This window comes from Osmia bicornis, chromosome 2 (assembly GCF_907164935.1).
Source record: "Osmia bicornis bicornis chromosome 2, iOsmBic2.1, whole genome shotgun sequence".
NCBI lineage: Eukaryota > Metazoa > Arthropoda > Insecta > Hymenoptera > Megachilidae > Osmia > Osmia bicornis.
In genome coordinates, this window is record NC_060217.1 from 12,791,580 (window position 1) to 12,815,885 (window position 24,306).

The window sequence follows — 24,306 nt, forward strand, 5'->3', positions numbered from 1 at the left end:
TTTGAAATAAGTTCAAACAAACGATAGAATCTCGAATTTCTTCCCGTATCCTTCATAGGTATCGCCTAAAAATATTCCGGATTAATTTAATTATTTATTCATTCAATTTTCAATATAAACTCCGCTTTCAAAAATTCTTGGGGGGCTCTAGAAAAAGTAGAAACCTAAGAAAACTGTTTTGGTAACTTTTTGGACAAACTGTGTATGTTATAAGACACTAAAAGGATAGAAAAACAAGTATAAAAAGGGATACACGGTTGCCAGTAGCAGGCTATTAATCATCTTTATAATAGTGTTAATGATACAAGCATTGAATCGAAGCCATTGATGATTGGAGAAAGAAAAGGAGGATTAAAAACTGTCTGTATAACATTGAATCGGTTGAAAACTCACCACAAAGGGAATTGAATGGCCATCGCTAACCGGATGAAGCTGCGGGGAGAAAGAGGGAAAGGGAGATCGTGTACAGGTCTCGACATCGAAGGTGGAGTTGTAGGGTGGGGAAGAGGCCGCTTCCGGTCACGTGACAATACTGGACCAGCCAGCCTACCACTTTGCTCTCTTCTTATTTTCGGCTCTTCAACTCCCCTGCTCCCATGGTAACCATCGTCGGTATTATCTTCTTCTTCTTCCTTTTATTCTTGATTAACTCGAACTGTCACGAATCGGTCAAGAGCAAGTGAAACGAATGATGGATATTTTTCTTTTCCTTTTTCATTTTTTGTCATTCTATAGAACTTAGTGCCATGTAGGTCATACTGGTATTTATCAAAGAGATAATTTTTTAAAATAGATGATCGCAGAGGAATGAAAATCTGAAGTAGAAATATTTATCAAAAATTAAATAGTGTCAAGTAGAGTAGCAAATTTTATTTTTATGAAATGAGAAAAAAATATCGCTGACTAACTAACAAGAGGGTCAATATATATATATATATATATATATATAAAAAAAAATAAGATAAAAAATATATATTTGCTTACTAACTTTATTAACAATTGTCGGTATAAACCTGAATCTACTAACAATTAGATAACAACATGTGCGTCAACGCATTCCTATGGACGTAACGAATTCGCATCAACCGGAAGTAATGGAATTTCAATTCTCTTCATCATTATCATCATCATCATCTTATTCTTCGACCTTCTCCACATCACCAAATATATTATTATTATTATTAATATTATTATTATTATTATTATATCAAAGATAGAATGATTATTCAGTTTGAGGCGAATTTGTATCGATCGTCCATCAGGGGGGTTAATACACCGAATTGGTATGTTTCTTCATTTTTATTTTATTTTTACATCAAAAAATTTTTATTCTGCGTTTTTAGTACTGTACGTCCGTGTACACGAAATATATATGTATACATATATATATATCGTAGTTACGTTGATTGTTAACACTTTGCAATTACGTGTTTTAAAAAAAAATTGAAACAGAGAAACACACGTTGGATCAATGATTCCATTGTGAAAATGTTGAGAATTTGAATGAATTTCTTTTTGTTTTCTCTTTTTCGATGAAATATTGGTCCAATCACGCGACAGTTTGCTTTCCGTTCGTCTCACGAACAACAGAATGTTGCATGTAAGAATACAGTATTCGTTTGCTTCATGATTTTTGTGGAAATTCAATGGGATTTTTATTTATTTCTCGTTTGGATACTAGGGAGAGGGAAATACTAGATTCGTTTGAAAACAAAGAAGAAAAAACTGACGACTAATAACTTTCTTCTGATAATTTTCAATCTTTCAAAATTCTATTTGAAATCCAAGTGAAAATTTAACCCTTTCAAGATTAACCTGTCAATATATCCTATAAACATATGCAGCCTTTGCTATATTTATCTTTAGTTCTGCAACGTTGAAAAAAGAAAAAAAAATATCTTAATAGGATGAAGTCCTATAAAAGAAAAAATTCGGAAAAAGAGAAAACAAAAATTGAAATTGAAGTGAAATCTATCAAACGATCTCTGTATATTTCTTTTTTATAATAAACGCGATTGCAAAGATCAACAATCCCTAAATTAATCGGAGGTTCGAATTATAATCGTAGACAATTTTGACTGTTCCTCGAACTACTTGCTTCGAATATGTTAAACAAAAAAATGCATAAATATATATATATACGTATGTGTGTATATATAATATTTATATATATATATATATATGTATGTATATATTTACAAGACATATACAGAGCATATAGAGTTAATATTAATTAAAAAAGAAGTTACTTTCTTTCGCTTGGCGAGACACGCGTGCGCGCACACACAAAAAACTCACGTTTGTAACATACATACACATACGTATACGCGAATAGGTATGCACAGAACGTCGATCGAAGCCTTGATTAACATTTTGTTGATGATTTTGTTATGAAATTTGACGAATCTCAATGAACAGCCTTCGATTCTTCAATCACCGTGAAGAAATTTTGTGAAAAGTATAAAAGATACAAAAGGTAGTTTTACGTGTATTTATAAAATAAAGTATTGATCGATTTCATGATATAAAAAGATGGATGTTCAGAGATTCGATAAATTTACATTTTTATTTTTTTCTTAGCAGAGAATGCATTTAATTCTTCTCTGTTCTTCTCGCTGCTTTCCTTCGCGAGGAACGAAGCCGAGCGAGCAATCGGAAGAAAAATCATTTTTCTCATACTTTTCGCGATAGATATCGATTCAGGATGGAGCCAGAAAAAGAAATATTCCGAAATTATTTATCAAGTTTTAAAAGTAGATTTATCAAAAGTTTCAAAAAGCAGTCTTCAAAGTCTTAAATCTTTAACCGTGGTATTCGTTGTGATTAATAAAACTGGATAAATAATTAATTTCTTTGTAAAAATACTCGAAAAATTGACTGAACAGGATAATGAAACTTACGTTGATCGAAGAGGCTCGAATATCGAAGATAATCGGCTCGTTGATCGAAGAGGCTCGGTTCTGTGAAACGCGTTTCCTTCCATTCACTTGAAACGATCTAACAAAAACGCACATCCATTTGGCCCGATCCTACGAAACGTTATTTAATAAAACTTGCACGACTAGATAATACTGGAAAAAGAAAAGAATTAACAAAATGGAAAGGACGCTCGAACGCGTGTACGTACAAGTAGAACGGAGCAGATTTCACGCGTGCCCCGATCTCTTCGCCACATATGCTCCCCCCCCAACCCCCCCACGCAATTGTCCTTTTTCCATCTGCCCGCATTCTCGCCGTCTACACACATGCAGAAACACAAACACATACGTACGAAAGTGTTCATTCTTACATACGTTCTCGCTCTCATACACCGTGCACTATCTCGATCTCGTGTCATACAGCTCGATACGACTCCAGTGTTAACGAGTATAAAAGCGTATATATCGTGTACCGAGCGAAGGAAAACGCGAACAATGCTTCTTTTCAGAACCATCCACACGCGTACACACGTACACACATCTTTCCCTTTCCTTCTTCTACATCCCGTCTGTCTATACGTGTGCGTTTCTCTGTCGTTATCATCCATTCTCGATGATTCAAGCGGTAAAGCGACAGGAAACACACGATTTTCCAAAGACTCTGTTCACGATCCCCGCATCGCGTCGCGTCGTACATACACACCAGCACGCCTACTACATCCGAGTTCAAACATCTCGTGTACATTTAGCGTTCGCGTGCCTCCCTAATATGTGAATATCTTTCTATCTTACTTGGCCGATTCAGCCAACGAATAAATTAACCGTAGAAAAAAAAAAAATTGTTTGCTCTTTATACAAATGTAATATACAATATACATATATATCTATATATAGCTATGCACACGTACGTGTACACGCGTATTCCCACACGCGCGGCTGATTTCGCTAACTTCGTGTACAGGTGCGTGTACCTGGATCGCGTTTTAATATACTTTAGTGGTTTTCATCTAGAAATCATTTTCTCTCTCTTTCACACAAGCATACTTTTCGTTCATTCTCGTTCTCGAGTTTCTTCCCATTTGCTACCTGTGTGTGCGCGTACTATTTATACGTATTTATCGTGTACAGAGCTATCGTCTATACGTAAGTGGTATGTCTCTGTTTCTTAATACGCGTATAATTTCCTCCATCGATTCTTTCCTCGCGTGTTCCCGCCGCCTCATTCTCACTCTCTTTCTCTCTCTCTCTCTCTCTCTCTCTCGCTCGCTCGTTATGGAAGAATAATAAATAAAACACTCGCGACATCAGACGTACAAACTCGTCCAGAACTTCGACATCGTTTTCTCGACTTAAATGCAACTCTTGTACTTAATGCGATTCGCTTTGCTCCCTGTGTTGTTCGATAACCCCTATTAGAGTCCAGCTTGCGGCCCCTGTCCCCTGTGTGCACGACTTATTTTTCAATGTCCAATCGAATCGCCTTGGAAAAAACCGTTTCGACGAAGCAACGACAACGACAATGACAACAACGACGACGACGACGACGACGACAACAACAGCACGACAACTGTACAACAAGTCTGTAATTGTAAGATTGGTCGGTTAGAGTTCCGGGGTAACCGGATCGAGTAACCTCTTCTCGGGGTCCCTCGAGTCGCTGATGTCGTTGGTGATCGGATGATGCCTATTGCCGGCGTTCCCGAGCGTGTTAGGGTTGCACCTGCACCCCTGGGCGGCGTGTCGAGCGTAACAGAGCTCGCACAACGCTACGCAGCCCTTGAACGGCCAATAGCACAACAGACAGGGCATGACGAGCGTGAGGGCGCTGAGACAGGCCCACCTGGACGCCCTTTTGTTGCCGGTGCAAGAGCAGGGCTCATCAGCGCAACTACCCACCCCTTCGCCGTCGATCCCGCTCGCGCTGCTCCCGTCCATGCAGTGATAGAACAGTCCTTTCACACAGCACAGACAGGAAGCGTAATCGAGGATAGTGTCCGCGGAGCAGAAGCACTTGTTGTCGCACAACCATTTGCTGGGCAACGGCGGTGGTTCCCGGCAGGATTCGCAGCGGCAACGGCCGCAGAAATTGCACATTATCGAGAGACCGGCCGGGTCGTAAGTCCTGGAGGCGAGGCTGTTCGCGGGTTCCTTAGTGAACGAGACGGGCTGTTTCGTCACGGGGTTCGTCGTCGCTGTGTTCACGGAGCCGGCCGAGGCGGCCGCGTTGGTCGCGTTCGCGTTTAACGCGCGGAACGCTTGGGCCCGGGTCGCGTGCAGCCGATGCGTCGCCGCGACGGACGCGTCTGCGGCACCTTTCTGTCGGTGGTGTCTCCTGTCGATCTTCGGGCAATCGGCGACGCCCCGTTTGTCCTCGTCGTAACGTCGTTCCTGATGATTAGCGCAGTGCTTGAACGGCGCCTCGACGTACTCGTTGATGGTCCTCTCGCCGTCCGGCCGTGGCACGGTCAGACTCACCTCACCGATAGGACTCCTTGGCGGACTCCTGTCGGTGGACAACAGCCCCCTGGTGTTCGTCTCGTTGGACGCATCCGTGTTTCGCGGTCTGCTTCTAAAAGTGTTGGACAGAGGACTGAGAGGCGCGGTTCGCAGCGTTCTTGGACTCTGGTTCGACGGAAGCGGCGAGGCGGTCGCCAGGGTGGTAGCGGTGGTGTGCACGGTTGGCAATCGCGGCGGCGGAAACGGCCGGCTGTGATCGTGCACGCGGCCCTGCTGAACCGAATACGCCTCTCCGTCGTCGGTGTTGCTGCCGTCGAGGACGGCGTCGGTGGTGGCGTCGTGGCCGTTCGCACTCTGCTGCGAGGAGGGTGGCCGCGATAGCGGCGATATCGCATTGTTCTGCGACATCGGCCGACCTCTCAGTTCAAGTTGCTCGGCTTGGCAACGCGCCACTGAATCCGCGCTACGCTTCCGCTGCTCCTCCTTCTTCTTCGCCTCCAGCTCTTCCTCCTCCTGCCAATCACTCGCGAAATTGACACCACCGGCGATACTTGTGCTTCCTCCTCTACTTTCTTCGTCGCCGCTACCAGCCGATCCTGCTCCTGCTCCTGCTCTGACACGATTCGACGACGCGACCACTCTTCTTGATCCTGTTCCAGGTCTCCTTGGTACTTCTGGTGAAGATGGTGATGTGCAACCACGAACCGACAAAGCCGACGACGCTGCCCGCTCGCTAGCCCATTGTTCGATGGCTCTCGGTGTGCCTGGACTCGATATATGGTTGTTGCGAAAGTGCTGCTGCTGCTGCTGCTGCTGTTGCTGTTGTTGATGAAGATGAGTTGATTGAGTTGGGGTAGTATGTGTCGTCTCGTTGATCCGCACTGCCCAGCCCGCGCGAGGTGGTGGCACTCTCGGCAAGGGCGTTCCATTAGCGAGGATGATGCTCGGTAATGCTCCGCGTCCGCTTCCTCTCGCCCTCGCGACACGCGCTTCATCCCCACCTGAAACGATACACAAATCTGTTACCAATTTATTCTTCTCTGTCTGAGATTTTTTCTACGGGAAATGATGAAAGTTTGAAAGCAATATTTGAATCAGAGCAGGGCAGGCACGAAGAAGGATACCGTGTTACGAGGCACCTACCTACGTGGCTTCGAGGTAGGTTTGGCCTGTGTCGTACGTGGGCGAATGTGGTACGAGTGGGCGCGTTCTGTGGCCTGTGTGCACCGGGGTTCTTGATTCAGTGGTCACACCGGCCCACTCGAAGCGCCCACAGTTCTGGAGGAATCGAGCGTGCGTTTCCTTCGACCAAGACCGATCTTGTCCATCGCGAAAGATGCTATAGGTCACGCATTTTCTTTCCGCGCTGACATTTGGAAACTTGAATCTCCAAAATTTTAAGGATACCCCCCGAGAAATCTGTCCGTCGCTTAATAAGGAATACACTGAACGAAATGGAATCGCAATTTCCTACGTTGCACGGAGAATGGTGGAATAATTGGAAAGCAAGCGAATGCACAGAAACCCGATGACATTAAATCTGCCTCGTAATCCGTTCAACGTGCCTCTCGACCCACTCTCGAGGAGCCTACAGAACTGGAAAGAACGACGGCGTTCGCTCGCGTCCTACACGCATCCGCTGTGTAGGTACGACGACGCTTTCGTACGCTTTGACGCTTACAAAACTGTATGCATTAATTTTCTTATACGCCGTTCTATGTACGATCCTCCTGTTTAGGAAACGTTTACACGGATGGCTATGTGAACCTGGCACCCGACTTTCAAAAAATTAACTTTTTTTTTCATAAAACGGTAGTATATCGTTTGTAGTTGATTGTAGTAAAAATATTTTCGTTTGTAGTTGAATCAATTAATAAATAAACAAAATTGAAAAATTGACCAGCCCCCGACATTGAGATATTTCAAATCGGTTTCTTGCATATGATAGAGAATCGTTTGTAGTTGATTGTAGTGAAAAAAGTTTCGTTTGTAGTTGAATAGTTTAAAAGTTATGAGCAATTGTTTATCCGCACAAGAGGTAACTTCGTGAATTTTCAAGATTTTTGAAATCGGGCTTTTCCATGTGATTCAGAGTCATCTGTAGTTGTTTGTAGTGAAAAGAGTTTCGTTTGTAGTTGAATAGTTTAAAAGTTACAGCCGATTGTTTATACTCCGAAGAGGTAACTTTCTCAATTTTTAATATTTTTCAAATCTTCCTTTTCCATCTGATAGGCAATCGTTTGTAGTTGTTTGTAGTGAAAAAAGTTTCGTTTGTAGTTGAATAGTTTAAAAGTTATAGGTGATTGTTTATACCCATCAGCCAACTTCGTCAATTTTTAATATTTTTCAAATCTTCCTTTTCCATGTGATAGGGAATCGTTCGTAGTTGTTTGTAGTGAAAAGAGTTTCGTTTGTAGTTGAATAGTTTAAAAGTTACAGCCGATTGTTTATACTCCGAAGAGGTAACTTTCTCAATTTTTAATATTTTTCAAATCTTCCTTTTCCATCTGATAGGCAATCGTTTGTAGTTGTTTGTAGTGAAAAAAGTTTCGTTTGTAGTTGAATAGTTTAAAAGTTATAGGTCATTGTTTATACCCATCAGCCAACCCTGTTAATTTTTAATATTTTTCAAATCCGTTTTTTCCATGTGATAGGGAATCGTTCGTAGTTGTTTGTAGTGAAAAAAGTTTGGTGGGTACCCCATAGGTGTGGGTACTGGAATAATATATAAACTGACATAAAATAATTTGTAACGAAAATACAACCTAGTTCTAAATGCACTGAATAATATGAAATACTTTCTATTTTCTTATTGTAATAATTTCTATTACATTTATACCAACATACCATAACTGTTAATAATAAAAGCTATTTAATCGTTAAATAGTATACTAAATACATTTCAATCTTTTCGGAGGCGGTGCAAAATTAAACATAGTCGAATAAATGATGCTGCCAATAACGATTTGATCGCGGTATGGCGAACTTGGTAATTAATAATTATTTTATATTTTGTTTTATTTTGTACTTTTTAGTGCATTTTGTTAATGTAGAAGGAGATTTTATTAGTAGTTGTCACGTAATTGTGGAAACGAAATAGAAGTTATTTTATACTTTTTAGTGCATCTCGAAGTTTGTTGTAGTTTGTTGATAGAAATTATTTCATTTCACACTTTTTAGAGGAATGAACGGAATTGGTCGGATATCGTAAGGTGGTTTATTGTTATTATTGGTTAATTGATAAAAGAGAACAATGTGAATAATATTGTTTTTAATATTTTTATTTTTTGTTTAAGTTTGATAAGATGCAGGGTTGAAATAAAATGTGGATTATTTATGTACAGTGCACTGCCAAAGTATTCGTCCACCTTTTAAAACACAATACCTCCCTTAAAACTGGACCAAATAACTTAAGGATTCTCGAGAAGCTACAAAAATTAATTTACTAAGATATATGCTAAGAAAAATATTAAAAATTGACGAAGTTGGCTGACGGGTATAAACAATCATGTATAACTTTTAAACAATTCAACTACAAACGAAACTTTTTTCACTACAAACAACTACAAACGATTGCCTATCAGATGGAAAAGGAAGATTTGAAAAATATTAAAAATTGAGAAAGTTACCTCTTCGGAGTATAAACAATCGGCTGTAACTTTTAAACTATTCAACTACAAACGAAACTCTTTTCACTACAAACAACTACGAACGATTCCCTATCACATGGAAAAAACGGATTTGAAAAATATTAAAAATTAACAGGGTTGGCTGATGGGTATCAACAATGACCTATAACTTTTAAACTATTCAACTACAAACGAAACTTTTTTCACTACAAACAACTACAAACGATTCCCTATCAGATGGAAAAGGAAGATTTGAAAAATATTAAAAATTGACGAAGTTGGCTGATGGGTATAAACAATCATGTATAACTTTTAAACTATTCAACTACAAACGAAACTTTTTTCACTACAAACAACTACGAACGATTCCCTATCAGATGGAAAAGGAAGATTTGAAAAATATTAAAAATTGACGAAGTTGGCTGATGGGTATAAACAATCACCTATAACTTTTAAACTATTCAACTACAAACGAAACTTTTTTCACTACAATCAACTACAAACGATTCACTATCAGATGGAAAAGAAAGATTTGAAAAATATTAAAAACTGACGAAGTTGGCTGATGGGTATAAACAATGACCTATAACTTTTAAACTATTCAACTACAAACGAAACTTTTTTCACTACAAACAACTACAAACGATTCCCTATCAGATGGAAAAGGAAGATTTGAAAAATATTAAAAATTGAGAAAGTTACCTCTTCGGAGTATAAACAATCGGCTGTAACTTTTAAACTATTCAACTACAAACGAAACTTTTTTCACTACAAACAACTACACACGACTCTGAATCACATGGAAAAGACCGATTTCAAAAATCTTGAAAATTTACGAAGTTACCTCTTGTGCGGATAAACAATTGCTCATAACTTTTAAACTATTCAACTACAAACGAAACTTTTTTCACTACAATCAACTACAAACGATTCTCTATCATATGCAAAAAACCGATTTGAAATATCTCAATGTCGGGTGCTGGTCAATTTTTCAATTTTGTTTATTTATTAATTGATTCAACTACAAACGAAAATATTTTTACTACAATCAACTACAAACGATATACTACCGTTTTATGAAAAAAAAAGTTAATTTTTTAAAAGTCGGGTGCCAGGTTCACATAGCTTACACGGATCTAAACTCGTCCGTATTCCTCGTGTTGCTCGCAAATGTCAACGATGCCAGTGACGGGGATGCATTTCCAACATTCCGCTACTGTATTGTTCCGTGTCGCGCGACACTTTTAATGGACCAAGGAAACTGAAACTTTTATGAGTTCGAAGAGTTGGAACACGTGTGAAGCGAGGCAGATACGCGTGCAAACGCACGAACCAGCTCGGTCCACTACGCGATCGTGTTCGTGAAGAAACAGGCGGCCCATTCAGAGGGTGCACTCGTGGAGGAATGCGCGGGCTATCGCGGACCCGACTGCCATAGGTCAGAGCTTTTAGTCGTTGTATACGGTCGAGTGTAGATAAGAGAAAACGTTTTGTGAGCTTGTACAGCCAAATATCTTTCTCTCTGTCCCTCGACCAGACAAGATACTTCTCCACTTTCCATCGCTAGACAGTTGTTAACCGATAGATAAACCACCCGCTAATGGGTTTCTGGAAATCGAAAATTTTACTACAGTTGTCGCTTCCAAAGTGTCACCAATGAATCATCGAAATAAGTGACCTTGACGTGTAAAATATTAACCCTTTTGACAACTAAATATTCAGAAAATTATTTAATAAAAGGGTTAATATCAAGTATCAATATCTGGTTATTCAGCTAGCCACGCCTCGCACATTGAAAACGACAGACAGGCGAAAGGGAAGTTGATTGTACACGCGAAGAATTCGTTCGTCACGGTGGAAGAGGTATTCGTGCAACGTGTAGGTCATTCAGTGAATAAGCCTGTCTTCCAGGTAACGATAAGATAAGTCACGAATCAATTGTGAATCACGCGGTAGGTAGATGAAATGAACAGCCTTCCAAGGAGATTACCACTCGCGTAATTGTGACACGATCATCGCTTCCCGCCAATATTATAAGCGATGATTACCTTAATGACGATGATACATCCAACATTAAACATACTATGTCTGTGCTTTTACAGTGTAATGATTGACAGGAGGTTTTGTAAATTATGAATGATATCGAATAGTGGGTATTTTCAATTAATTGAAATAAAACGGTAATAGTACTATTATTTCAAGTAGTAATTTACAATCCTAATTAAAAACCATAGATACGTTCGACAGGATGTTCCAAATAAGGTTCACACAAGTCATCTTCAAAAAAAAAAAAAAAGTAATTTTTATGTTATATTCCGGTACAGATACGCTTTGAATCGCGGCGGAAATGGTCGCGATAAGACCGGACGTACTTCCTCACCGCACGCATATTTCCGTTCAATAAACTTATCTGCTGGCTGCGGTTTGAATGACATCACGTACCAAACACAAGATTCTGTATGAAAAAGATATGAATGTTCTACGTATACAAATTTATAATACTTTTTTTACAACGCAATCAGTCCTCCCCTGCACCACTCTCACCGAAGAAATATGGGAAGGAAATCCGGTCAGTTAACCACTTGACTTGAAATAATGTCTCTCAGAAGCAAATTGAACGTGGTTGAATTTCTTTTTACGTTATTTATATTTATCTGTAATTTTATTTGAAATAGAAAAAGGGGCGTAAGACTGTAAGATAGAGGCGTTAATCAAAATGTCAAGTTTAGTAGAATTTCGTTTGGAAGGGGTCGGTTGCTCCGAGAGGGGTCGAGTGAATGAAATCGGTGTCGAAACTTACTGAAAATTCATGGGACTAGCGAAAATCCAGAAAAGAACGTGGGCTCGCCCACGCCGGGGCCGACAGGATCCTTCTCGGAGGCGTGTCTACTATTCCACGTCACGCACGCGCACTAAACACGACAACTTCGGAACGGAGAGTCCATTCGAAGCGAACAAACTGAACGGATCTAGGAACGTCCTCGGATTCCAGCGGGCGGCAGGCAGCTGTTGCTCTCGTCGCCCTTCTCTCTCATCTGTCTCGACTTCGTCCCGCTCTCATTTCCCGTCCGCTAATAATTTCCACGACACGAGCTTTTGCCTGACTTCCGTTCTTCGCACAGCGACACGCGTCACGCGGTTCGACCAATTCCGAACACTAGCTTCCGGCCGTGGGACGTGTCACTCGCATCGTGTGCCGTATGTTTCCGTCGGAAGTCTTGCCACTAAACGGAAACACTAATCTGTTTTTCTAATATCCTTCTAATTCTTCCAATAAAACTCTTCGACACTTTATCAACGTGGTCGTACTACCGTACATTCACAATAAAAGTTCATTTACAAATTTGTAATGCTGGTTACACCAAAACCTTAGCAATCAATAATAATAGAATTTTAATTTCTTTCCAAGATGCTGTCATTCGTAACAACGTGTTCGATATTTCAAATTATAGCGTTCAACGACACGCGAGATCGGGATGAATGAATCTCGAGCAAACACCGACGACAGGATACGAACGAAACGTCAAGAGGCGAAGCGAACGCGGCAGCTGCTGGCGAACGACTGACAATGAGTTCCCCGAGAACTAGTCGAGCCTGTGTAGCGGCGGGGCATGGGGAGGGGGAAACGGCGCCGCTATTGGTCGAGGCGTAAGCGGGTCGCGGTAAGAGTTGGGAGAGGGGGTATACCGAGTTGGGAGAGACGCCGGATGGAAGGTGGAGGGTTGCGGCGGAGCAAGGGAAGAAGCCAGGACGAAACGTGCTGGGGAGGGAGGGAAAGCAGGAAGAGAGAAGGTGGGAAGGAAGCCATGAATGGCGACAGTCGGATGAGGGGACGGAGGTGAAAAAGTAGACAGAAACGAGCGGGAAAGAGAGAGGGAGAGCAGGAAGAGCCAGAGGAGGAAAGAGGAGGACCGGTCGAGTTCCGTGCACGGTATGCCATCTGGCGATATCGTGGCCAACGACTCGTTCGCAACACGAAGCTTTTTATGAATGGGCGGAAGCTATCATTGAAGCTTTAGATTGAATGAAAACATTACCTATGTCGTCACCGTGTATACCACCGACAGCGTCGGCGCGGCGACAGTGACGGTCGTCGGTCGCCTTCGATGGAGGTGGCAATGCTTGCCGCGGTGTTTTCTTTTTTTTTCTTCTTCTTTTTTCTTTCTTTTCTTCCTTCATCGTCCCGTGTCAAACGTGCTCTCATACGCACGCCCCCTTTCACACACTGTGGGAAATTTTTTTTTGCCCGACGTTCGGAGGTTCGACGTGCCGTTGAGAGACTGCTTATCGATCGAATTTAACCCTACCCTTCTCTTTACTTACGACTCCCATTCGTATCTCTTCGGGTCGTAGCGACCCAATGAGCGAAAGCGTTAGATCGTTATATCAATATTCGTTTGACACGATTCGATGGCATAAAAGTATATCTGTTCGAAGCTCAATGTATTAGAATTTCATTTCTCGACCTGTTTTTAAGCACTTATCATAAATCTTAACTCTCACGCGGTATTCAACGCGTTAATATGCAACGATCTAAAAATAAAAGAGCGAAACAGTTACCGTTACACATATTTTAATACCGATACCATTCTGGAACCGTATGAAATACTGAAAGGCTTATTAAGTAAGCGGGTTGCATCTTTCATCGGGTTTATTTAATCACCTGACCGCGTACCTGCCCACCCCACCTTCCATCTACGCGTATACTGTATCCGTTCTATTATTTCAAACGTACCTCTCATAAATATTAATCGACCACATCCAATAAATCGTGACAGATGTTCCGTTCCTGTCAATTTCAGGTCGGCCTGTTTGCACGGGTCGAATAAAATTTCTCAAATTTCACGTAAACCTTTATAAAAACGTTAGCTAACAGTACTTTTATCATCGAGTAACGCATCTTGAACCGACTCATAGTTCATTTCACTGTTCCGCCTTTTAATTTCTAGTACGGAAAGAAAACCTGTGAAAGTCGAACGACTTACAAGATGCCGACAACTAACAGGATATACTGCCGAGGAAGGCTGAGAAAGAAAAGTTTCAGATACTGTTATGTAAAACTAACTTACAGATGAATACGTCCGATTGAATTCTAATTCCAAGGAAATGATAATTATTATAAGATCAGCGCAGACCGCGTTTGAAACTCTATTAATCAATAATCCTCGTATCGATAACTGATCGAGTTCCGAACGTACTATTATAGCAGCGATATGTTGGTCCAACCTGTTTCCGTTACAACGTCGATTCAATACCAGTTCCAGCGTAGTACGAGAAGGATCCTTTCGTTTCATTTCTATCTATCTACGTAGAGTCCTGATCGTGAGTTTCGATCACGCTGGCAGAGCGCATAGGGACAGTCGGAGCAAGTCGAGCAACGAAGCGAGTGAGAGAGGCGAGTATAGAGAGGGCGCGGATAGAAAAGCGAGCGAGAAGAACCGATAAACTGTCTCGTTCTGTCGCGTTACACGCTTCTATATTTATCCCGCTCATTAATTCTGTCCTCGTCGTGCACCGTTCATTCATTCGAACGTCTGTCTCGCTTTATCTTATCGAAGCGAACAGCTTCGAGTCGTCGCGTCTTTCTCTCTCTCTGCCGCGTACGTACGTTCATTCATCTCCTCTCTGTCTTCCCGTTGCCCGTCTACTTTCCACCCGTTCCTTCGCGGTCTCCGTCTATCGTGGCTGCGCGCGCACCTCCGTCTCGCTCCGGTTCGTTCACTCGACCCCCACCCGTCCGAGGGATCGCATCTTTCTCGCTCGCGCTCCCGCTCTCCTGCCCTCACCACCGGCACACATCCGCACGACAGACGCCAGTAGCGTAACAATCGCTTATCAACACCGATGCTTTCACTCCGTCTACGATATTTCGTTTATGGTAATCTTTCGGAAATGTCGCGGTGTACAGTTACACCAGCTTTTTCCTTGACACTCTTAAGCAGTTGAATACTAAATCAATGCTCCATATCGTTGTAGACGATTCGTTCGAAAAAGTAAATTGAATTTTATATAGAGTATGTAATCGAAGAATGACTAAAGTCTGTCAACATTCGTGCGCTATCTTTTTCACGTGTCAACGGTGCAGACTTGCCGATCGTGTGTCAACGCAAATCCTGGTTGCGTAACAGCGTGTTTCCGGGTCGCGGTCCTTGCAGTGCCACACGAAAACTAAATAATGCAGATAAAATGGTATCGCGTTCCAAGTGTAATATTTCCTTAGTGTATCGCGAGTGTGTCGCATCGGTAGCGATATCGTTCGAAACGGCACGCTGTATTGCGAGCTTATCGTTCATCGCGAAAATCTACCGTTGCTTTCGAACCACGCTAACGATTTTCATATAACGCAATGGAAAAAAAAGATTGATGCAACCCTAGACATTTTCCATTAGCTCTTATCACAAGATGAAGAAAAATCATTAACGAATTACCGAGTTTTAAAGGGGAATATTTGCTCAGTTTTTCGCAGGGTTCTCAGATATTGGCGATACGCTACTGAAGCGTAGAAAGACAAGCGGGCAGAGGAACGTGAAGCGAAGCAAGCGAACAGCCAAGTAAACTTTGACGAGGGCTTGGCTCGCCTCCGAGCAAACATCTGTGCGCTAAGAAATTTTCTATATAAAATAAATTCCAAGCCCACGGTTGAACTACCGACCACACTGACAGAATCATAATGTCTCGTGTTGATACTTCGCACCTTTGCCTTCTTTATTAACACTTTGGGTGTCGTGTCACCGGTATCTAGTTGACGCTTGAATATTGAAAACAATCTTACTCGATGACAAATAATTTTGTTAAATATTTGAAAATTTATTGAACGAACGCCTTTCTGATTAGGCTAGTTGCAGAGTGAAATTTCGCATGGGCAAATGAAAGGAGGTAAAAGTTTCGAAGACACGAGTTGACGTTGATCCAAAATATTTTTCTTTCAAACGGACGGATGGTGTCACGACGACGCCCGTCCACGACGTCGATAAAATTAGAGCGTCTCTGTGAAGTTATTTTAACGAGAATTCTGCTTCCCGCTGTGTCAAGATCGCACGATTCAAGCTTACGGGCTACTATGCTTCTCTACGATGAGCTATCAAAGCAGCTGGTCTTACCGTGCCTTTACAGAGAAAATTCTTCTCCTCGACAAAGTCAAGGCTCTAGAAAATATCCTGCGGACGTAAGAATTATAGAAGAAGAAGAGTCTAGAATTTCTCGAGCATGAAATAATAAAAAGATAGAAAGATAAAAAGAAATTGCTCCGCAAGTGTTGAAACGGCTTGCTACTTTGTTTTCAGCCCTGTTACGTAAAAACGTACACAATGGAGTCGGTGTTTTTCATAACAGTAAACAGCAACGATAATAAGGAAACGAAGAAGCATAGTTGCGAAGCCGTTTTCCAGGATGTTGCTGCTTTTTGTCATATCCGAGAGAGGGAACGTTTTGCCCCACGCGGCGAAAACGTTACGACAGATGTTTAAACCGTCTCTGTTCAACATTCCCAACAGCCAAGTATGTATTATAACGAAGCGTTCGTCGGAAGCTGTTTTGACTTCGTATGCAAAATAACCAGCCACAGCCCAGCCAACGGGAAGAAGTTCTTTCGTGACGGAGAAATTAATCGTTATATAGTACGTTTAATACGCTCGTAAATGTCGAATAACGAATCGGCCATAAATCGAGCCACGCTATAAATTCCTATCGCGACGACAGCTTCGTTGGATTATTAAATTTTAATTTCGTCTCGTCTCGCTCGTTTCTCATTCGGTTAAAATGCTTGAACGATAGATTATTGGATTTAAAATTCTACTTGACAAATTTTCTACAGGTATAAAAATGCTTATCGGTAATTGTACAATATACTAAATACTCCAGATTAGCTGGGTACACGATAATAATTAGCAAACGATAAAGCGATCCAATAAAGAGTGCAAACTATCCAGAGAGAGAGAAAAAAGAAGTAAAGAAACGAAGTAGCAGCACCGGATATCCTTCAGACTGCACCCACGCAACGTGCATGCATGCACTCGTGCATACACTTCTACACGTATGTATGTATATATTCAAGATGCACCAGAGTATCTCTGCGCGATTCAATGCTGACATATTTTTAACGCTAGGACAACCAGCACCGAAATGTCTACCTAGTTTTAGAGCGGAAAATAAATAAAAATACTAGTAGATTAATTACGAAATCCAAATTGTCGAAACTCTGCTCTGGTAAATAGGATTTGCATCGGAGTGGGCAATGTCTAAGAAAGATCCTAAATCAAAATCCCAAGTATCGTATTACAAAAAGCATTCTTTCGAAAATCCTCGAAGGACCAATAGAAATATCGATGTCTATGAATGAAACAAAGTTCTTTCTGTACCTTTGGGTTGCCATAAGCGAGTCACGGTACAAGACCCTCTTCAAGGAACGCAATGATACCTTGAAGAGGTATCGATGGTCGTTTACGACGGGACGGAGTTTCGGAGTGAAATTTTCGAGGAATCCATGAAACGAGTCATCTCCTTACAAAGGAAGGGAACGAAGACAATGGATCCTAGGTCCCTTCGTTGCTTTTCTGCCACCTTGCGTTACCTGCCCTTTTGAAAGCGATACCTGTGACACCAGCTCGCCCTCTTACCTACACCCGTCATCGGTTTCAAATATTAAAAGCCCCATAAAATCATTCGTTCAGAGTCTATCGCGTTTAGAAACGGTAGCCTCTGATTTATAACGGTAATTAAACTACGACTGTTTCTAATCTCCATTGAAAAATTACTCCGTCCAGCAGGTGTTTTATACTGGTACTCTAACACATGATATCACGTGAGCGAACATTTAGGGTTAACAGTGGTGATTAGAGAGAAGCCACTGTGAATATCGTTTTATCTTAGAAAGACATTTAGACGGAAGCCAATGTAGCGGTGTCTATTAGCTGAGAGGGTCATTGATTAGTCGATCAATTAGAATAATACGATACAAGAATAGTTTTCGAAGGATCCTCAGATTCCTAGAAAGCGCGGTTCCATCGAATCGTAGCAGTGGCTCGTCAAAGAATCGACGATAAGCAGAAAAAAGCGAGGTTACTGTCAAAGCAGCGGCCTTTTTTTCTCAACGAACACGCAGAATTACACGCGTTCGCGAGGCGGGAGGTTCTCTGTACGTCGAGAGAATATAAGAGAAAGAGAGTGCGATCGCCGACACACGAGAAATGGAATGTGGACACCATATGGTCGGGATCTTCGCCCAACCACCCACTCGTCGTCGTCGTAGTGCCGAGACGCGTTTCAACCGCGTCCACACCTCTACTCGGCTCGGAGAAAAGTTCGTTAGCGATTTCAAACGTAATTGCACGACTCGTGAAATGGAAATTTATAGCCGGTGTTACCACATTCGCGTTACGTGAAATCACTGACCAACCGGGAATTCTGATTCTACCTTTGCTGCCTCGACTCGGTTCGATTAGCTTTTCTTACCCTTGCTTACGAATTTCAAACATTTTACGCTTTATCTCATTTCTATTGAAAATCATTTTTCGAATCTGTGGAGGTATTTGAATTTCATGGGGTAAAATGATTTTATAGGTTGAATTCTTGCCGCTCACCGTAAATGGGACACCCTGTATATAAACAGAAGCCCACGCACGGTCGACCCACACTTTGCCACATGTCGTGAAACGCGGCCCTCGTGCACCCTGAAAAACTATTTTCGACACCGAGCATTGTGTATACGCGAACTCCACACCGCCGGAAACCCCTGTTTTACGCGCGTAAACATATTGCCGGCCTACATGCGCCTCGACATTTATCCAACTACACAAGAAATTCTTCTCGCTGCAACCCTTTCGTACTCGAGTGAAACCTAAGAGTCGATACCTTATCTAATGTTTCCCGAATTCCCTCAAACGTTATTCGCATCAGGCTGAAACTGTCTTCGAGTACTTCATCTAAGCGCACCGTTCACCAGGACGGATCAAAAAGAAAAGGAAAGAAAAGAAAAGAAAGGAAAAGAAAAAAAAAAGGGCAATGTTCAACAGCGTCGGTGTTGTTCCACGTTCTGCAGCATCATTCCTCATCCGGTATATATCAACGTCGATCTTGCTGGCGTCGCATTCTGAATGAAAGCACGTTCGAACGACCGTACGTATACGAACGGACGGACAGATGGACGGTCGACAGGGTCAACGTTCCCTTCCCTTCAAGGACGGCCAGAGGAAAGTCGAAGAACAGTCGAGCGAGACCAGCATGCTCGAGAGAAAGAAAGATACCGGATGGTAAGGTGGACAGCGGACACACAAATTTTCACCGCGTTAATTGTATAATAATCTTGGCGAAAATTTCACCCTTTCCTTATTAATATTGCCACGATTAATCAATTTCTAAAGAGAAATCTTACGAGAGTATTTAAACATCGTGTCTCTGTATTTGTACGGTTTTCCTTCCTCCCTGTCATCGTTTCTTTTTTGTCGTTACATCATGATATACGGAAAGTGTCGTTAATTAGGCAATTAATACGTGTAACTTGTCCGCCGTTATCGGTCGACTGGATTAGTTTTATCCGATATTGATATCACGATCCAGTAGTGTGTGAAGAAAAAACAAGAAAATCCGGGCACGTAGGTCAGCATTTCGTAACACTTTATTCTAGATTCTCATATTCATTTTTTTCCCCCCTAGTTGTTTGACCTATATGTGTTTCTCTATCGCCAGGGAACATCTTGCCCCTTATCTCGGAAACATTTTTCATGAATTGCTTCGATAAATAAATAGTGTATTGGTCAGCTTTTCAGCATAGAAACGAATCTAGCTAGCCAGAAAAATTGTAGAATTATCACTGTGGGATTTTCTCAGACATTGGCAAATGATAATCACAAGAAGCTGACTATGTAGGATACAAATCTGAATGATTTTCTAAGCTAAAGTTTCGATCGTTTCGTTTTAGCATCGATATCCGGCCGTCTGAAACCAGTTAACGTTCCCATCGCGTTCGTATTGCTCGAATTTAATATTCTCCATCTAGTTCCCAGCCGTGTATCGAAAATTATAGTCGTCGCTAACGACGGAGGGGAATTACTTTGATGCAGTTTATTGCCACCAAGATATCGTGTGTCGCGATCAATTCTCCCGAAGATTGACCGGAAGTCGCGGGAACACCAAGATACCAGGCTGGATCGTGAGCGTTTTAATTGACGATCAGAGCTTTCGATTCAATTTCATTCGGTTCAAGGTTCAATAAATTATCCTCTCTCCTACGATTAATTAACACGTTGATTGTCACCGTGGAAATACGGGATACGACAATTTAAGTTATAAATCTATTACCTCTCGTTAAGAATTTTTTTAAATTGTTAATCTTATAAAGCATTTACTTCCTAATACATAAAAAAAAAAGAAGTAAAAATTCGTGGTTAGAAGTAGAAACATTGATCAGCGAGGAGAAGGAGCGAGGCAACGGGAAGAACGAAAAGAAAAGCATTAAGAAGGATGAACAGGGAGAAGTAGAGAGGCGATCGGGCAGACCGGATATGACGCGACAGTACATAACGATGATCGTAGATTGCGTTCACTGCTTGTGCAAAAGCAACCGAGCAAGCAGGAGGCGAGTTGATGAAACGATGACGAACTGGGAGGGTAGAGTAGCAACCGTACAGAGACAAGACAGAGAAATGAGACATGACGAAGAAGTGAAACACGGTTGAAAACAGAGAGACGGAGAGAGGCAGAGTTAAGGAGAGGAGATGAAAAACCGAGGAACGAGAGATAACGGGGTTGGCAAACACGAAGATAGCGTTACAGACAGGGAGAGAATGGAACTTTAGCAAAGGATGCGAATTTATACGATTTAATTTAACACTTAAGGGCTTGCACCTAGGTGGATATGTAGTTTGCCAGAAAGATTCTTAATAGAATCCAACAAAATTATTTAAACAATTATCAGGCACTCCGTTTCAAAGGCTGCTACGTGACAATCGCGAATCGTGAAAAAATGCAACAATATCCTTAACATTCCAGCGAATGTCGAATTTCGCAACTGTATCAATGTTGCGAAATTCTCGAAGAAACAGAAGGAATTTATTTTCATCGAAAATACGTGCGTTATGGCACGAATATGTACTTCGTTCGATGAGAAGAAAACGGAAGCGTAGAAACTACGAGTGACGAATAAATTTCGCGTTAATCACTGGCATCCTATGAACAAATGATAATTGTAAGTCGAAAGACGAAGGATGCGTTATTTAAATACCTGCTTGATGAGTTGAACGCGATATATGCAACACACCTTGCCACTCCTTTCGCGACTTTGCTTATATTCTTTCCATTCATTATTCCGGACACATCTGTCACCTCAAGGACACCACCGAGTCTTTCAACAGAGATCATCAAATGCGTTTGCAGAGTGTCAGCACACGTATTATAAGAAATGCAGAAGAGAACGTTATTTGATTTTTAACCCGCTGAGTGAAATTGACTCGAAGTGAAAATATAATATTTAATAGTTTCTTAACAAAATATTCTACTTATTGCTTCGCAACGTTTGAAAATAATAGTTGTAAAAACGCAGCATAGATAAATAAATCTTCGTCATGGATGAGTCAAAGATAGTCGAGTCACCTATCCATTCGCTACGCAAAGTAAATCATGCTTCCATTCATGCCAGAACTGCCACACGTGTGTATCGGTGTCATGATGCTCGCGAAGCCTGTCGATATCTTGCCACACAACTCGTACACAAACTATACATCTACAAGTTGCTCTAAAAATCTACCACCTACGTAACATTTTAGCGCTATACGTTAGATTGCAAATAAATTCTCTACATTTCTGTGCGTTAGGCTTCAAAATTACTCGAGTTGCATCGGAACGATCAGTCATAAAATTGTAATTGAATCCGTGCAACACGATTGTCCTCATTCACGGCTGCACATTTCGGAATAAGATTACACCAGCTGCTCGACGATATCTAATCTACGATCAGATATCAAAGTTACGTGTGTCAGATCTTATATCCTAGTACACTGTGACTAAGCCTTTCGAGTAAACGATTGAAACTTTCCAAACATCGATCGTAATCTCGCTCTCGATTCATCGTTCCAAGGTACGTACGCGTAAAGACATATCTTACGTTCCTAAACTCTGTTGAAATCGCTTAAATTTGATTGAAATCAATAAGGAATAGATTCGAGGTTATCCTTGTCAGTGATTTCCAGGACACCCAGTGTAGTATACGCAAGAAACTTAGGTGGACACGTTGACGCGGACACGGGGGCGCAGGCGCGGCAGCTCCGCCAGGTACGTCAAACCGAATGGCATTCATTCCTACTCGCGTTCGAAGAACGAATGACGCGCGTGTGTTGGTGAGAAATCGCGCGCGGCCGTTCGCGTATTCTCCGTTCAACGGAGAAAGAGAGAAAGGAAAGTAATGACAGGATTAATTCAATTACCGTCTGAAAGTTTTCAATTAAAACTGTATCCGACGATAAATCATTTCGTTCGAGCGTCGGTCTTATTTTGTACGGAGACAAAAGTTACGCAGCGATGTTCGGTGGCAAACGCGGTAATCATAAAAGACGATAAGAAGTGTACAGTTAACGTAGGTCTGCGAAACAACACGGACGGAGATAAAAGGACGATAAGAGAAATGTTTATTTGAAATTCTGAAGAAAATCGTAAACGCTACCTTGTGTTTTCGTTTGAAATTTAATTGAACGTATAACTAAGGGATCAGGATTCTCATTGTAACAACAGGAAATCGATAAGGATAGGGTTAAAATGGTGAAAGAATGAACAGCTGGGTAGATTCGTATCGGTGGTTACGAACGGAAATGTGGGCACGACTTTCTCGCAAACTTTCTACACCAGTAAATTTCATTCACTACTTCTGGCCGTGGCTTCTATGAAAGCGTAATGTGACTCAATACCGTGGCGAGTCACGCTCGCCCGATCTCGTCGATTGAAGTTAGCACGAAGCCAGCCAGCCAATCGTCTGACCTCGCTCCTTTCTGAATCGTCAGCCACGTGAAAAACAACTTTGCGCGCCGACCGCTCAGCTGAATTAATGCTGAATGACAGAGATTCACCAAACAAAAGAGGAGGGAGTGAAATACACGAGCTACGTGAACGATACGACTAGAGCAGCGTTTCTCAAACTCTTTCGCAACATGTACAAAATCTAACTCACCATTTGATCACATAAAAGTATCGGAAAATACCACTTACGATATATCATTTTAAAGCTTAATGTTTTAAGAAAATAACTACGTAAGCTTTACGTTCATTTTATTACTTTTATGTTATAAAATGACGTCATACTTTCTATGTTTAGAAATCGGTCATATGATATGCAACAACTCGATATTTAATCAGCCCTCTTGTTATTTTAAACACAGGAAGCGCTCGATGGTACCACCCGATACGAAGATTCCATTATCTGACGACGTAGCTGATATCAAAACGATTTTTAAATGAAAAACCAACGAATATCGATCGATTCTGTATGTTTGAGAGAAATTTATCACGCAGTAAGATACGAAAAGCTTGGTAAAATCCCCCCGAAAGGTAAGAAACAGTTGAACTATGTACATAGAGTATTCGTTTGACCGATAAGAAATAAATTGTAAGGGACAATTGAAAAGAAATAATGATGTATGTATTGCGAACTTACCGTTTCGACTAGGGGGCCGTGGAGGCGCAGGATACTGGGGCGGCGTCAAGGGTGGTGGCGGCTGCGGCGACACTCGCGCAGACGAGGAGGTCGTTGAGCCTTGGGACACGGACGGCGCTGGTACTAGCGTCGTTGTCAGTGGTGTCGTCGACGTGGTAGTCGTCGTAGCCGCCGTCGGTGTCAGCGAAGACGTGGTGGTGATGGTGGCGGTGCGCTGCCCGATGTACCTCGAGGCGGTGCTGCTCGGGCTGTTGGACGGCCAGGGCGGGCGCCGCGGTGGCAGCACCGGGGGCGGCTCGTAGTCCAAGGTATCCACACTTTCGGCACTTCCGTTTCACCTGTACCCTTCACCGAACCGCGAATCTCTCTTTTTAGTCTTCGAAAGGCACGTCGCGCACAAATTTCATTAACCAAGGCGGACGACCAAGAAGCGAGATACTTTTGACTTTTCCTTTTCCTTAATCTTCTTCACAGTTATTCACTTCCTTTTCCGTGAAATCGCGAAATCGCGAAATCGCGAAATCGCGCGGGGAACACACTCGCGGTTTACGTTCGAGAATGAAAGAATTAAAGAAGCGGGGTGGTGGTTGCAGCTATGGAGAAGGGAGCAGCAGCGTGATTTCGAAACTCCCGGAATCTCTTATATTTCTCCTTTCTCTTACTCGGC

The 24,306-nt window shown here is 41.9% G+C and overlaps 1 protein-coding gene across 1 annotated transcript; it reads right to left on the reverse strand.

Moving 5' to 3' along the window:
• Nucleotides 1-971: 971 nt before the first annotated feature.
• On the reverse strand, nt 972-23,973 carry LOC114878705 (mucin-2; the record flags this gene model as incomplete). Its single annotated transcript, XM_029192808.2, has 2 exons — nt 972-6,376; nt 23,640-23,973. Coding segments are annotated over 2 exons (2,190 nt in total), but the record flags the coding sequence as incomplete, so codon positions are not given.
• Between the last annotated feature and the right edge of the window lie 333 nt (nt 23,974-24,306).